Below are 15,608 nucleotides of genomic sequence, written 5' to 3'. Positions count from 1 at the left end.
TATTTATTTTTAGAACCAACTTTTGCGTCTGCCCGCTAAAGTAGGAGTTGCTTTATCCGACGCGCACTTGAAGCGTTGATCTCGTCGAGTTTAAAGGGCTGGACTATATAGTCCAAAGGAAACAATGTTTTTGGTCTAGTTTTAACCCTTGCGGCAATATAGTTTATATAGACGCCTTACGTCTTATTTTAGCAAAGACTTAATTTGATGAAGATTTGTTTTTATTTTTCCTTGTTTTCTAAACTCAGAAACTTTATTGTCCCATTCAATCAAAAATTTGTCATTTTTAGCACAAAATCTCAAAATAATTTTAGCTTCTTTCAAGCACCCAAAAATTGACTACAACAAAAATTAGCAAAATGCTGATTTTATATTTTTTTTCGTATCTTTTTTTTTTTTTTTTTTCACGCAATGTATGTAGAAATATATGGACAGCAATAATTGCCTAAACTTGAGAATGGCACGTCATGCTTCAGGCATTGAGCCACCGACACTACTTTCTTTATGCTCGTGGAGATATTAATTGTTAAATGTCCTTTTCTACATTTTATTTTTTTTACCTTTTCATTATTTAATTAGTTTAACATCCTGAACAATAAATAATTTGTTTGTTTACTTTTTCCATTACTTCAAATGGTCAAACCCAAATAAAGATAAAACGGCATCATAATTTAATGACTTTCTAATTCTTGACATGGTAATTGGTAATCATAATTAATGAATCAACACTTAAACAAACGCATTTCAGTTACGTCAAAGGTCAAAACAAAACAAAAGCATTTCAGTAACTTCTAACTAACTACGTATGGAGTAATTAATTCGGTGTCTTCGTAGTTACGGGTTTTTTTCGTGCCATTGTGAAATCTCATGCTCATAAATTTACTCAAAGTGTGTATAAACATTAAAACCAAGGTATTTTTATAAATTAGTTTAGGTTTAGTTGTACCTCAAAATTCACGACTATGTATATTAGTTGTATATAACAATACAATGTACATATAAATCTCGCATATATAAGTGGACAAATGTATAATGGATACGTGTCTTCTAAAACAAACTATCATTGAATTAAAATCTTGATTTGCAATCCAAGTTGGGTGGTACATTTAATTGGATTGCCTCTCGCGTTACGTCCAAAACGAAACCCACCTTAATGCACCCAGCACCCCCACACATTTACGTTCACACAAACCCCAACTGTTTATTTCTTTATTTATTAACATGCATATGTACTTTTATTTATTATAATTTTGTGTGTTTTCGTACCATGTACCATTTACAATTGATGTTGTGAATCTTTTTAATATATATATAGTTTTGAAATAATAAGCATTTCATGCCTCACAATACTATATGAGACTTATAAAACATCAACTTCGTTGTCGAAGGTCTTGCATGTTAAGAGCCCTTTTCTAGACTTCTAACCATAAACTAATCAATCATAAATTCTTTATGACTCACGAAAAAACAAAAAAAAACAAAAATAGAATCGTTTTCAGTCGACTACATAAATTTAAAATTTAATTTGTTACTATCTAATGCATATTTAGAAGTTAATGTGTTAATCTATTTTTATGTTCTGTTGGTTTCTAAACTAATTTCCTAGTGGCTATACATTAGCAATCTACATATATATAAAAGTTATACGCTATGTAACTATCGATATGTATGTTACTGACAGTAAGTGTGTTACTTATTAATTAATAACCACACACATGTGAAGTTTCTATGAATTGTAACTTGATCAGAAGAGATAGTAAAATACAAACAAAGTAAGCAACTTGCCAGGTCACGGGGCTTTGTCCTCTACCTCTCTTCTGGTGATTTTTTTCAATTCTCATATAAACTATGTTTTGAAATTAGTTTCTGTCTGTGTTTTCTGTCCGCACTAGGAAATCTGCGAAAACATATACATTATTATTAAGTATATATCACGTGAAGTAAAACTATTCGGGTTTGATGTTAAGTTGTATATTTATTTGTGATCTTCTTGATAAATAAGTTTTAAATGAAAACTGATAGACCGATAGTGATATACTGATATGCATGCTACAAAGTATATTATATGTAGTTTAGTGTTCTGTGAGATTTATACGATCAGGACTGGTCCTAGGTATTTAGAGGCCTAAAGCAATTTAAAACATGAAAATTTAATATTTTAAATAATTTTTAGTTAATATAATAAATTTAACTAAAATATTTCTTGTATTGTTTAGATATTTATTTAAAATATTATTTGATATACTTTTCAAAATTTTTTTTTAACCTTTTTAGTTATTTCATAAAACAAATAACACTAAAATCATAGAATTGAGAAAAATGCTAGTTACATGCTTAAAAGAGAAGATGGAACTATAATTTGTAATAAAAAATTAGCAAAAATAATTAAGTATTTAGAAAAAGAAAAAAAAACATGACAAGAAAAAAAAATAAGAATTTAAGAGAAGAAAAAAAAAACTTTGACAAAAACAAATATCGAGTATTTTATAAAGGAAAATAGAAAACAGATACATTTTAACGAGGAGGAAAAGAAGTAAAAAAAAAAAGAAAAAATAAAATATGTGGAGTCGGGGAGAGCAATATGTAATGAATTGCAATATATGGTTATAACATTAAATCACATGTTATTATGTTGATTTTCTTTTTTGTGGCCTAAAACGACTGCTTTGATGGCTTTATGGGTGGGCCGGCACTGTATACGATGCTTCAAATGAAGCTAAGGTACCAAATTCAGTTTATGTTTGCTCTTTTTACTCATTATATAGAAAACATGTTAATACTTTCAGTTATTTTATTTAAGAATACAGTAAGAAAACTATACATACATACCATGGATCAACATATTTTGTGTATAATCTTCTGAAAAACAAAAATCTAAATGTGGACAACTGTCAACGAGAGAGATCCACAAGACTAGAAAATGCCTCTTTGTATTCGTTATATTATGTATGCGTTTGCTAAATTGTTGTCATTACATTATCAATAACTAATGTCTATGTTTACTAATTTTGTGGTCATCACTCATCAGTAATCACTGACCAATAGAAAATTTATAGATCTATTTAGATCAATAAATATTCTTTTGTTTTTTCGCTTTTGTTTTTTTTTTTTGCGTTTAATTTAAGTTTGGCACTGAACTATATACTTCATCGGTTTTAGTCCATGTTGATGTGGTTTTAGCTATAACTGAAAGTATATATGTTTACTTAAACTTCCTAATAAATGCTAAAATACACCCAACAAAAAAAAAAGATTTAGCAATTAAAAATTTAAAATATACACTAATTAATTAAACGATATGGTCAAAAACAAAATTGAAAAGTTGACTGTTTCCAACCATATGTAACTTGTGAGAAGATAAAAGTTGAAATCAAGTCGTGTGAGAGTTGAACTTACTATAGACTAAGATTAATTAAGAATATAAAACAATATTTTTAGTAGAATGTTAATATTGTGATTATTATCCTCACCCGTCACCAATAATTTAAGACTTGGTTCGTGCATGAAAATTAAACTTTTAAAGAAAATTATCAAATCAGAATGTATCAAAAAAAATTTAATGAATCGAATCCGTGTTTGAATTTTTATAGATTTTGTATCCTTTAAGAGAGATTTTATTTATTTCTTATCAGAGTACAACACATTACGATGGAGCTATATAAGGGATGGTTCCAACTGTCTCACACAAAAAAGGTTAACAAGACAAAACGGTCATAAAAAAAAAAAAAAAAAAAAAAAAAAAAAAAAAAGACTACCGACAAAAAAAAAAAAAGACAGTTCATTTGTTTTTTTTCTTTTTTTATTGATGAGAAGAAGAAAGTAGTAATCTTTTTGCACATTCTTGTCCTGATCTTCTTCTTTGTAAATTCCCAATCTTTCTGAGGAGCTTCGATCTCATCCAGTTTCCAGATTCTTTGGTGATCTCTCTCCGACCAACGGATCTGGACGAAGAAGAATCTCTCGTTAACAAGCATTCTCAAAAAGCTTCCTCCTTTTTTTTTTTTTTTTTATAATTTTGCTTACTTAGTAGTAGTTTGAAGAATCGTCATTGCATTGTAGTTAGGAGAGTTAGTTAGCTTCCAAAGATCTCTAGTATTTGATTTATGGGTTGAGATTTTAATGGGTTGAGAGAGTTTTGTCGGATGTGGTGGAAGGTTCATAAAAACCTCAGATTAGTCTCTCTCTCTTTTTTTTTTTTTAATTGATTAAAAAGGCGAAATTTGTGGTTGACTTGAGCAAGAATCTGTGATTCTTTCGAGGAAGTGTAATAAATGTTCTCAGAATTCCCTGGTTTTGCGTGTAAAGATTACATTTTTCTGAGTGTTAAAATTAAGAAGAATTCATTAGTGCCGCTGAGAGAGTAAACTTATCCGACTGTGTATTAGGATTCTTTTGTAAGCTTCTGAGGAAGACTCTCAAGTTGCTCCCTGTGGAGAAACAGAGAGTGAGAGAGAGTTGTAGGGTTTTGGAAGAATGTGTAAAGCGGAGAAGTCTCTATACCACAGGAAACTCTGGGAGATGAAGGTTAAGTTTCTAGGAGATAGTAGTAAGATAGAGAAGTTCAAGAACTCTTTGGTTTCGAGGTCTCGTATGAGCCTATGGATGATTCGTGCTATGACTATATTGTTGCTTTGGAGTTGTTTTGTTCATTTGGTTGCTTTGGGAGAGATGTGGGGACCTAGATTGTTGAAAGGCTGGCCTTCTTGTTTCAATCACCATGATATCCCAATGGCTACTGCTGAGATGACTTCTCTTCCCATCAAAATCGCCCTTCCTCCTAAAAGTATGTTTCTTTCTTGTTATGTAGCTTACAACAATCTGGGAATGTCACTGTTTTGTCTGTTTGTTGTACTTTATCATTATTGAATCTTTGTTTCCAGTAAAAGCGATTGCAATTTTTATGCTTTTTTTTTGTGTGCTCTTTGTTCATCTCAGGGATATATCAGAACAATGGCTATCTTATGGTTTCTTGCAATGGGGGACTTAACCAAATGCGAGCAGCGGTATGATCAGAACTAATCCTCTTGCTTTCTTAAAGCACATCTCTTTGCATATCTGAAAACTGTGTTTCTATTGACTTTTGGACTCTGTTTTATTTCCTCAGATATGTGATATGGTCACTATTGCAAGATACATGAATGTCACACTTATTGTGCCTGAGCTTGACAAGACCTCGTTTTGGAATGATCCAAGGTTTTATACCATCCGTCTTTCTAATTTCTTCTCTCACCGTACAGATAACCTATCTTAAAGTTGCTGATTGAATTTTCATGTGGGCAGTGAGTTCAAAGACATATTCGACGTGGATCACTTCATAAGTTCTTTAAGAGATGAGGTTCGTATACTCAAAGAGCTTCCTCCTAGGCTTAAAAGAAGGGTTAGGCTTGGGATGTATCACACCATGCCTCCTATTAGCTGGTCCAACATGTCCTACTACCAAGACCAGGTTATTTTCTCGGTTACACTTACACCAAGAATTCAACATTTAGTCTTTTACGAGATTAGTCTTCAGTTTACTTTGTTGGTCTCTCAAAAGCTGCTTTGTACCTAATCCATGGAAACAGATTCTTCCACTATTGAAGAAGCACAAGGTTGTACATCTGCACAAGACCGATACACGACTTGCTAATAACGAACTGCCTGTTGAGATTCAGAAGCTGCGATGCCGAGCAAATTTCAACGGGCTTAGGTTCACTCCAAAGATTGAGGAATTGGGTAGAAGAGTAGTCAAGATTCTGAGGGAGAAAGGTCCCTTTCTTGTTCTGCATCTCAGATATGAAATGGATATGTTGGCATTTTCTGGTTGTTCACATGGTTGCAACCGCTATGAAGAAGAAGAACTAACAAGAATGAGGTTAAGAAACTATCATCTTATATTAATTTAGTTCGGACTTTTGTTTTTGTGATATTGATGATGTTATCATTCTTTCCGTTGTTTTAGGTATGCTTATCCATGGTGGAAAGAAAAAGTAATAGACTCCGAGTTGAAGAGGAAAGAAGGTCTTTGCCCATTGACTCCAGAAGAAACTGCTCTTACTCTATCAGCTTTGGGTATTGACCGTAATGTTCAGATTTACATTGCTGCCGGAGAAATATATGGTGGTAAAAGGCGGTTAAAGGCTTTGACTGACGTTTTTCCAAATGTGGTTAGTATCTTAAAACTCCCCAATTCTTTAATCTTTCACTCAATACTATATAGTCAGTAAGACAGTAACTGATAATATTTTGACCAAACCAGGTCAAGAAAGAAACTCTACTCGATTCCTCTGATTTGAGTTTTTGTCAGAACCATTCTTCTCAAATGGCTGCTCTTGATTACCTTATCTCTCTCGAAAGTGATATATTCGTTCCTACATATTATGGGAACATGGCGAAAGTTGTGGAAGGTCATCGCAGGTAAATCATTTGCTGTAACTTTTTCTAATCTAAAGAAGAGGTAATGTGTGTCTGCTAATGCATTATAAATCACATACAGGTTCTTGGGTTTCAAGAAGACGATTGAGCTAAACCGTAAGTTCTTGGTTAAGCTAATAGATGAATACTATGAAGGGTTGTTGAGCTGGGAAGTGTTTTCATCCACGGTTAAGGCCTTTCACGCTACACGAATGGGAGGGCCAAAGAGACGGCTAGTGATCCCAAATAGACCGAAAGAAGAAGACTACTTCTATGCCAATCCATATGAATGTCTTCAGCTATTACATGAGAATAATGGCAATTCACTAGAAGAAATCATATGATCAGATCCACCATTGTTTGTCTTTGTGGATGGAGGAGATCTTTGGGTTAATTTAGCTTGAGCAAGGTGACGCAGGACATGGATGGATGAATGATAGAGTTATATATACCAGTCTTGAAGGTGAGGTTCCTTAAACAGATGAGAAGTTATTTAGGGTTCTTTGGTGTACAGAGATTTCCATGCATGAATGCAGAAGAAAAGTTGAAGCTTTCATTGTTAAGTTGGCAAATATGACCTTTGGCACACCATATATCCATCATCCATGGCCTTGCAGTTTTGGTAGCTCTAAAATAAAATTAAAAGCAGTGTAAAATTATGTTACACATTATTATTATTATTACTTGACAAAATAAATAAGTATTCTTTTCTTTTTTTTCATTAAACATGAACATTATAAATAAGTATTCTATTTTGATTTTCTTCCAATCATTGAATCTTTGAATAAATTTAGGTCTAACGGTTATGATAAAATTAGATTGCCATAAGTAATAAAGGAGTTTATTTCTTTATTATTATTTATTACACAAAAGGTCCTAGATTTCGAATTTCCTTATCCTTGGTCCCAAAGCTTTTGTCGTCTTATCTCATCAATCGCTATCTCCTCAGAAATCAATATAGCCGTTGAATCACTAGTGTGTTGTGAACTTTGTGATTTTGTAAACTATAAAAGTAAATAATATTGTACTATTGTAGTCAAGTCGTGGCAAAACATAGATGAACAACCTGCTTTTGTTATTATTAATTATGAAAAATAAGATCTTGACACACCTCATCGATCGAAATGGAAGCACGCATTAAGCATAAACTAATGTCACCATTTGTAATATATAAGCCTCCATAAGAATATATATATTGGTTGCAGCAAACAAAAAAAACAAAAACATAGAAGCAAAACCTAAATTTTTGTATCCATACATTTATGTAGACCTATAGCATCTTCTTCTCACATGCATATGCTAAACTGTTATCCAAATTAAAGACCAAAACGAAAAGTTTCGTAAACTACCCGGCCGATACGATATGTCACATCAATTATGAATTGGAGTCCTTTTCCTCCCTTTCATACGTGAAGGATAGTCACTTCTCATTAGATTATCGATTCCCTTCGCTGAATCTGTCGAGACTAAGCCTTTTCTTGATCTTTTCTTTGTTTCAGAGTCGATTGATTTCAAACCTTTTATCTGCGGTAAAACAGATATTAAAAATAGGATTATATTTTCTTCTTTTTTTGTGTGCTAATGATATAAAATCTTCTTCACGACTATATAATTTGTGTTAGAAAAAACCTCTAGATTATACATCAGTTGTAGTATGAGTGTATGACGCATATAATTTTTGGATAAATTAACGACCAAAGTTCGATAAAATAAACAAATAAATGTTTAGTGTACCTTTCGTCCCATCAAGAGATGTTCACTTCCGCTCGCTATAAGACCATAATCCTCATATTTGGATCCACCTACATCTATATTTACACTTATAAGTTTTTCATATACAACATCAGCTTCACATAATCACATGTTTACACCATTAATCGACAAGACAAACACACACACACACACACACACAAGTCATAACTACAAGTTTTACACCATGGTTATCATCTAAATTAGGAAGAGTATATATAATCATTAATATCATCTAACTCAAAATATCAACTAAGAAAAAATAAAAATAAAAACTAAAGAGTTTTATCAATGGATCGGACGAACCTTGAAGCGCATGACGAAGGTTCAACTTCACCATCGTCGTGAGGAAGAGAAGCCCTAGAAAGAGTGTGATTAACTTAGCATTTGTGTTCTTCATCTCTTTTGTCTTTGTCAATATTAAGGAAGTGGTTAGGATTTAATTGATGTGATTAGTGAAGCTCATATCTATAGTAGAAGTTGGTTCTGAAGTCCGATAAAGTGAAAGCTAGGGTTTTCCGACAGTTCCATAGGCAAGACAAAAAGGTACGTCTCATCGCCTCATCGGTAATTGTAAACGGTTGCGAGAAATAAAATAAAAACAAAATCTTTCCAGCAACAACAACATTTGGAAGATTGGTCAAACAAATTAGGTATACTACTAAAAATTAACGACTAAATTAAACAATCAATATTCCAATCTTTTTCCTTCATCTTTTACAAAATATAAGTTATATAATCAAACTATGGTCTTACTCATTGTATATATATAAGACGAAAATTTATTCAAATGGTATACCAAATATCTGTTATGGAAAGTATAAGAAGGAAATATGTAAAAATATTTAAAGAATATCGTATATTTAGATGAGAAATTTGAGAAATAAAGAACCTAAAATAGTAAATCTAGAGAAAGTCGGTACCGACATGGAGTATAAATTAAAAGACAAAGATATGTTTCTTGGAGAAATCAAGGAGGCATGGGGAAGTTTTCATGAGTTTAAGTGCCCTAAAGTAAACATTCGAGCTTAACTTAATAATAAAATCTTTGGTTACTGCTTAGGGTTTCTAAATAAAGTCCCTCCTTTTGTAGTTCCAAACATCTTTTTCAACCATAGGTTTGCTAAAAATGCTTAGTTTTGTACAATATTTAATAATTAATTTTGTACGAAAAAAGTATATAGTATATATATATATATGTTACGTTGAATTTGATATATTCTTTTTGAGACACGAGGGCGGGTCCTCCGATTCAATCCTTGTGGCCTTGTTAGTGTACGATGCCACTTTAGAATAAGAAAGTATGTTGTTAAATTAGAATCACATATTCACATTCGTTGGATCATTTCCTATGTAATATTTCCAGTGTGAGTAGTTGTACAATTAATCAACCCTTAGAGAAACATTTGAAGTCTTCTTCACATGAAATGATCGGTCATTGAATACATGCAATACAAAAACATCATAATATATAGAAATTTTTCTTCGTTTATTTTACAAATTTAATTAGTAATTTAATTAGTTATCAATGACAACTACGTAGCCGTCAATTGTGGATTGTGGATTGGGGGCTTTCTGCTTTTTGTTCCTTGGTAGTCCCTAGCCATTAGATCGACAAATACATCCCTTTCTGATAAATGATACGATTTTTGATCTGAATACTCATGAACCCCGTCCTTCTTTTTTGGAATATTGATTAGCGTCAGCGATTCAGTTTGTGGTTTCACATGTTTTAACTGCATGGTGAAAACAAAATTATGGTATATATACACACTCTCAGATATGAAAATACTTGTATGGATATATAAAAAACATTAAGATCAAAATATGTGATTCCTGAAGTATTAATAGTACTCTTAATTAATTAATGAATTGATAACCATATGTTTTAATTCGACGATCGGGTTTAGTTGTTAATTGTGTTGTGTAAATTGTATATACCTTTCGTCCCGTCGAGATATCCTTTGTTCTGATGGCCACATGAACATACTGATGATCGTCACCTCTTGATCCACCTAAATGTATATATAGATCCATCATATATATTATATAAAATAAAAGAGTATATATATAAAGAAGAAAGATAACGATGGGCTAGTAGAGGTCGAACCTTGAAAGGCCAAAAGAAGAATCATGAAGAAGATAAACAGAAAAGCTGAAGTTATTAAATTGGCATAACTCGACTTATTCATCTCTGTAAGTTAATCGTCAATCGTGGAGAGGAACACCCAAAAAAAGATATTTCTTTACGATTTTGAAATTCTTATGTGAATGAATATTCGTATGCATGTTTTGGTGGATGCATGTGTGTATATATATAGAAATATAAAATTAAAGTCAAAAGTTATAAATTTGGTTGGGTTATAAATTAAGTTGTTGACGCCCTTCGAATGAACAAATTTCGATAAATTTACGTGTGTAAGACCAAACAAAGAATGATATTTGCATTTTACAAAAATTAAAGTTATCATATGCAACCAGACATGCATCTACTAATTAATGACTAGCGCTAATGTTTGTTACTGATGATCGCTACGTAGATGCTATGGTGAAACGGTGCACCCCACCCCACGTGACTAGCGCAAATATTACACTCACCGGTCGGTGAAACAAAAGAAAGTCCAAAGCAATTATTATTTTCCATGAGCTGCGTCTATCTGTCCATTTTCTAGATGGATTAATAATCACCAAATTATCAGCTACTTGTCAATGATAAACAGTTCTAAATTATTTCCGTTAACAAAAATTCCATCAATTAACCGCGACTACAGTATATAAATAAAAACAAGTGTCCGCCAAAAAACAAAGGAAAGTCAATGCTAGATATATATGTTTTGCAACTCCAACCACCACGGCACCACCAGCTATACATTATAACATATGGCTCCAAACCCATCAAGGATCAAAGACGTCTCTATGAGATCCACAAAAGTGAATTGGTGAACACACAAGTGTTAGAGCACAAGAAGGCAAGAAGTTCCTTTAAGTGTGTATACACTACAAGAAAACAGTTGATTTGCGACGGAAATCTGCGATGGCGATAGTTCCTCGCAAATTTGCGACGAAGTTGCAAATAGTTTGCTAGGAAGACTTTCTCTCGCAAAATTTGCGAGGGAGTTACTATGGTTTTGCTACTCCGCTAATGTTCCTCGCAAAACACTCGCAACTCCTTCGCATTATTGCGACGAATTAGCGATGACGAAATCCGTAGCAAATTTGCGAGGGAGTTGTTAGGGACGATGATGTCGGCAGCCACGTGTTTCCCGAGTGTAACTGTTATGTCGGCATAACAGTAAAAGCCTCGCAAATCTCTTGCAAGATAACAAAATTTTATACTTCCCTCGCAAATCCCTTTTCATACGTACACACACAGTTGCCGCAAAGCTACAGCAAATTATGGAATTTATGTACAAGATGGTGATAGCGATATCTATGGCGTTTTGCAACAAATATTAGAAGTTGATTATCCAGGTCTTCTGAATCTGAGATGCGTACTTTTCAAGTGTAACTAGTACGATCCGCCCGCCCGAGGCGTGCGAGTAAATAATTGGGGAGTTGTCGATGTGAATGCGAACAGATCATACCCCAAATTTGATATTTTCATCCTAGCATCACAAGCACAACAAGTGAGCTTTCTTCCTTATCCTCGTTTAAGGCCAAGACGTGAAATGTGGTTATCAGTCATTAAAGTTAATCCTCGAGGCCGTATAATCGGGTTAGTTGATGATCAAGTCGTGTTGCAACAAGAAAGAGTCGGTGAAATTTCCATTCCAAACATGGCAACAGAAGATGTTATCCACACTGATCCACAAAACAGGCAAATTGAAGATGTTGATGATGTTTCTGAAGAAGAGGGTGAGTTAGAAGAATTCGAAGAGTCTGATGATGGAGAAGATTCTAATGAGGATAATGTAATTTCTAGTAGTTCATAAAACGAATATGATTGACCAATAGTAGTTTTTCTTGTCTTTTTTTATATAAAAAAAAAGATATTTGCGAGGGATATGCGTTGGATTTGCGAGGGAATGCTTATATGTTCTCGCAAGGTAGTCGTAAGTCCCTCGCAAAAGCCAATACCCTAAACATCATTTGCGAGGGATTTACGACTTTAGCCTAACCCTAACCATTTAACTATTGTGAGGGCTTTACGAGTGCTTTGCTAGGTTTGTGCGAGGGATTTGCGAGGGAGTTCATGCTATTTTTCGCAAATACGTCGTTAATCCCTCGCAAATATTATACCCTAAACACTAGATGCTCAAACCCTAATTAAGCTTTTCCACATTGCAATGGACTATTGTGTGTCAATGTGGGTGACATCTTCTATTGATATGTTTGCAATAGAAATTTGATGCTCTAACCCTAAGATTTTGACCTAGATGATCAAACCCTAAGCTTACACCCTAAACCCTAAAGTATGTTGATGATGAATTTGGAAAAGAGCTTGAATAGAAGAAATTGAAGTGTCCAATGATGGAGGAGAATTTTATGATAAGAAAGTAGTCTCCAATAGTTAAGAAGATGTATCTAATTGCGCAATTGTGGTTTTTCTTGTTTTTTCAAAAAAGATTTATCAATTTGTGAGGGATTTGCATCCGAATTGCGAGGGAATTCTTGAATTGTCTCGCAAAGTCATAGTTAATCCCTCGCAAAACCTACACATTAAATGTATTTTGCGAGGGACTAAGGACCACAACCTAAATCCCAAACATTTAAATATTTTAGGGGATTTGCGAGGAATCTTAGTTATTCCCTCGCGAAGTCGAAAACCCTAAACCCAATAGGTTGACTCGCAAATCCCTCGTAATATTTAATTGTATGCGAGGGATTTGCGGGGGACCCTAGGTAATCCCTCGCAAAATTGTAAACCCTAGACACAACTATATTGCGAGGGATTTGCGAGTCCTTCTAGTTAATCCCTCGCAAATCGTAAATCCTAAACACCATTAGTCTAGGTAATCCCTCGCAATATTTAATAAGTGCAACAAATTTGCGAGGATTCATAGCTAATCTCTCGCGAATTTTGCTAGGGATTTGTGAGGTAACAAAATGTTTATATATACAAACGCAAACGAGTTTGAGCGAGCTCAAACCAGCCGTCGACAAAACTTAATCTTCTTCTTCCTCCTCCGATAAACTTTTTCCTCTTCTGATAAGCTTCTTCCTCTTCCGATCTGCTTCTTCCCAAACCATCTTCTCCCTCTTTCGATCTGGTTCTTCCTCCTCCGGTCAACTTCTTACTCTTCCGATCCACTTCTTCCTCTTCCGATAAGCGTTCTTCTTCCGATCTGCTTTACTCTTCTTCCGATCTTCTTCAATCCTAATCTGAAAGGTATAAACCCTAATCTTGTTTTGTTTTCGTTTTTTGATTTTGTTTAATCTCGTTTTCTTTTCATTTTGTATTTGATTTTGATTTCGTTTTGTATAAATCCTAATTTAATTTTGTTTTCAAAAGCTTTTGATTTCATTATGTATAAACCCTAATTTGGTTTTAATTTCGATTTTGATTTCGGTTTTAATTTCGATTTTGATCTTCTAATTATACAATTTTGATCTGCATGTTACTAATTACTAATTGAAAATTTGATTTTCTTTTCTTATAGATGTTTGGAGGAAACGATTATACAAAATTTCTTACGGATGCAGGTTTAGCCTCTCCCAGTTCTTCTAATCATCGTGGTCCCTCCGGTTCTCACAATAACCGCCGTGCAACCTCGCAACCCCAACAAGTGACGCCTCCTTCTAATAATACGTCTTCACCATCTCCTTCGCATGGTGGCACTGAGCTGAACCCTGACAGTCCTGCATCTCAACACGTGCATTCCTCCTCTACAGTCATGTCCCAACGTCTTAACAATCTGACATTGGAGGAGTTACTCGATAGTCCTGGACGATCTAGTTTAACTAAACTAGATCCTCGCTGACCTCCAGGAACTTTTTGGTAAGTTTGTTTTATGTCTTTAATTTGTAATATAATTCAGAATTTGTATTTCAATGGATTATAATATGTATTTCTTTTGAAGGTTTGACCAAGACTCCTGTGTTGCGGCTAGTGTTCGAAGCATATTTGAAAGAGATTTCAAAGATCCCCATGCCAATTGGACATAGACGCCAAGTGCAGTGGTAGACCGTTGGTATGAAACGTTTGCGGTAAGTCCAATCTATTTGTTTGCTATTTACAGTTTGTTTTCTATGCCTTTATTAAATATAGAGTTATCCCTTCTTTTTTTTGCAAGCAAATATACAATTGGGACCGTAGCATAAACGATAGAGTGAGGCAAGAGTTTGAGAGCAAGTTGAAGGACAGGATGTGTGATCAAGTTTCACGGTGGAAGTCAAAGTGGAAGCTTAAAGGTGATGAGGCAAAGCCACGATGGATTAATCCTCAGGTATGGGCTGGTCTGGTTCGGTATTGGCTTGATCCTAAATCAGAGATCAAGAGCAACAACAGTCGGAATGCTCGCTATCATGATCCGGAGGGAACCGGAATATACAAGCATCGTTCAGGCCAAACGTCGTTTAAAGCCCGTGCTCGAAAGCATGTAAGTTCTTTAAGTTTTTTTTCTTTTCTTATAATTATGCCTTCTGACCTCTTTTATTTGGTAACTAATCAATGTTTTTTTTTCTTTCAAGTCTGAGATCACTGGTGAGCTAACTCCGGATTTCCTACGAATCCTAGAAGACACTCATCGAAAATCGGATGGCTCATTTACTGATGGCAAGTCCGAGTCCTTGTTCAATGAAGTGTCGTCCAAGATTCAAGAGTTGGAATCTGAGTTGTATACCGGGGATAATGGTGAGAGTTCCGCTTCTGGTGGGGTGCCCACTCATATCAAAAACAAAATTTACACTGAGGTAAGTTACAAATCTGTTGGTTTTAAATACTAATGATTGTATTTCTAATGATTTTGTGATATCTTGCGATTGTTTTGTTTGAAATGTTGAACTGCTATTATTGTTTTGACTGTTCGTTGAACTGTTGCCTTTGTTTTGATTGGGATAATTTGTGAATCATGTGTATGTGATATCTTTGATGGGTTTGTATGTTATAACTTGTGATTCTTTTGTATGTCATTCCCCCACCAATTGTTTTGTGTTATCTTGTTTTCTGATATCTTCCATTGTTTTAAATGTGATAACTTGCGATTTTGTTTGTTGTTCTGTTGTTAGGTTGCTCCGAAGAAGAAAAACAGGATTTTTGGAGTTGGTTCTCTGCAGTTTGAAGCGTCCTCTTCCAGTAGCGGTCCACCACATCTGTCTCCAGCTAATGATCCGGTTATATTGGCTCAGAAACTTGCTGCAGCTGAGGAGTGTATCCAAACCCATGCAACTCAAATCCAAGAAAGTGCTCAAAGAATGCATAGCTACGATGCATACTTCGACTAACTCGCAGAAAAAGACCTTGAGTTTGCAGCAAGTTCCGGAACCCAACCAACCCAACAACTTCCACCAACCCGGAGAGCACCAAC

The 15,608-nt window shown here is 34.3% G+C and overlaps 3 protein-coding genes across 3 annotated transcripts; 1 reads left to right on the top strand and 2 right to left on the bottom strand.

The window, feature by feature from the left end:
- The first annotated feature begins 3,537 nt into the window (after window positions 1-3,537).
- LOC104745102 (rhamnogalacturonan I rhamnosyltransferase 1) lies at window positions 3,538-7,162 on the top strand. The gene is made up of 8 exons (XM_010466646.3): window positions 3,538-4,783; window positions 4,936-5,003; window positions 5,105-5,193; window positions 5,281-5,446; window positions 5,565-5,854; window positions 5,942-6,146; window positions 6,239-6,396; window positions 6,476-7,162. The coding sequence occupies exons 1-8, from the start codon at window positions 4,474-4,476 to the stop codon at window positions 6,735-6,737; spliced, it is 1,548 nt and encodes a 515-aa protein (XP_010464948.1). The 5' UTR covers window positions 3,538-4,473; the 3' UTR covers window positions 6,738-7,162.
- Window positions 7,163-7,570: 408 nt separating this feature from the next.
- On the bottom strand, window positions 7,571-8,679 carry LOC104744203 (protein GOLVEN 9-like). Its single transcript, XM_010465540.3, has 3 exons — window positions 8,449-8,679; window positions 8,128-8,201; window positions 7,571-7,917 (listed from the first exon to the last, which is right to left on the bottom strand). The coding sequence occupies exons 1-3, from the start codon at window positions 8,540-8,542 to the stop codon at window positions 7,765-7,767; spliced, it is 321 nt and encodes a 106-aa protein (XP_010463842.1). The 5' UTR covers window positions 8,543-8,679; the 3' UTR covers window positions 7,571-7,764.
- A 906-nt stretch (window positions 8,680-9,585) lies between these two features.
- On the bottom strand, window positions 9,586-10,393 carry LOC104703006 (protein GOLVEN 8-like). The gene is made up of 3 exons (XM_010418938.2): window positions 10,253-10,393; window positions 10,084-10,157; window positions 9,586-9,878 (listed from the first exon to the last, which is right to left on the bottom strand). Exons 1-3 carry the CDS (start codon window positions 10,332-10,334, stop codon window positions 9,678-9,680), a joined length of 357 nt encoding a protein of 118 aa, XP_010417240.1. The 5' UTR covers window positions 10,335-10,393; the 3' UTR covers window positions 9,586-9,677.
- Between the last annotated feature and the right edge of the window lie 5,215 nt (window positions 10,394-15,608).

Source organism: Camelina sativa, chromosome 1 (assembly GCF_030686135.1).
Source record: "Camelina sativa cultivar CO46 ecotype springtype chromosome 1, ASM3068613v1".
Taxonomy (NCBI): Eukaryota; Viridiplantae; Streptophyta; class Magnoliopsida; order Brassicales; family Brassicaceae; genus Camelina; species Camelina sativa.
Note: the sequence above shows the minus strand (reverse complement) of the source record. Positions and strands in the feature narration are given on the sequence as shown.

Bases quoted from the DNA above. Each gene is read 5' to 3' on its own strand.
- LOC104745102 (XM_010466646.3), top strand. From the start codon at position 4,474: ATGTGTAAAGCGGAGAAGTCTCTATACCACAGGAAACTCTGGGAGATG. The intron at 4,784-4,935 runs GTATGTTTCTTT...TGTTCATCTCAG, and splicing joins AATCGCCCTTCCTCCTAAAA to GGATATATCAGAACAATGGC. The intron at 5,004-5,104 runs GTATGATCAGAA...TTATTTCCTCAG, and splicing joins TTAACCAAATGCGAGCAGCG to ATATGTGATATGGTCACTAT.
- LOC104703006 (XM_010418938.2), bottom strand. From the start codon at position 10,334: ATGAATAAGTCGAGTTATGCCAATTTAATAACTTCAGCTTTTCTGTTT. The intron at 10,158-10,252 runs GTTCGACCTCTA...ATATACATTTAG, and splicing joins TCTTCTTTTGGCCTTTCAAG to GTGGATCAAGAGGTGACGAT. The intron at 9,879-10,083 runs GTATATACAATT...TTCACCATGCAG, and splicing joins ATATCTCGACGGGACGAAAG to TTAAAACATGTGAAACCACA.
- LOC104744203 (XM_010465540.3), bottom strand. From the start codon at position 8,542: ATGAAGAACACAAATGCTAAGTTAATCACACTCTTTCTAGGGCTTCTC. The intron at 8,202-8,448 runs GTTCGTCCGATC...GTGTAAATATAG, and splicing joins CCTTCGTCATGCGCTTCAAG to ATGTAGGTGGATCCAAATAT. The intron at 7,918-8,127 runs GTACACTAAACA...GTTTTACCGCAG, and splicing joins ATCTCTTGATGGGACGAAAG to ATAAAAGGTTTGAAATCAAT.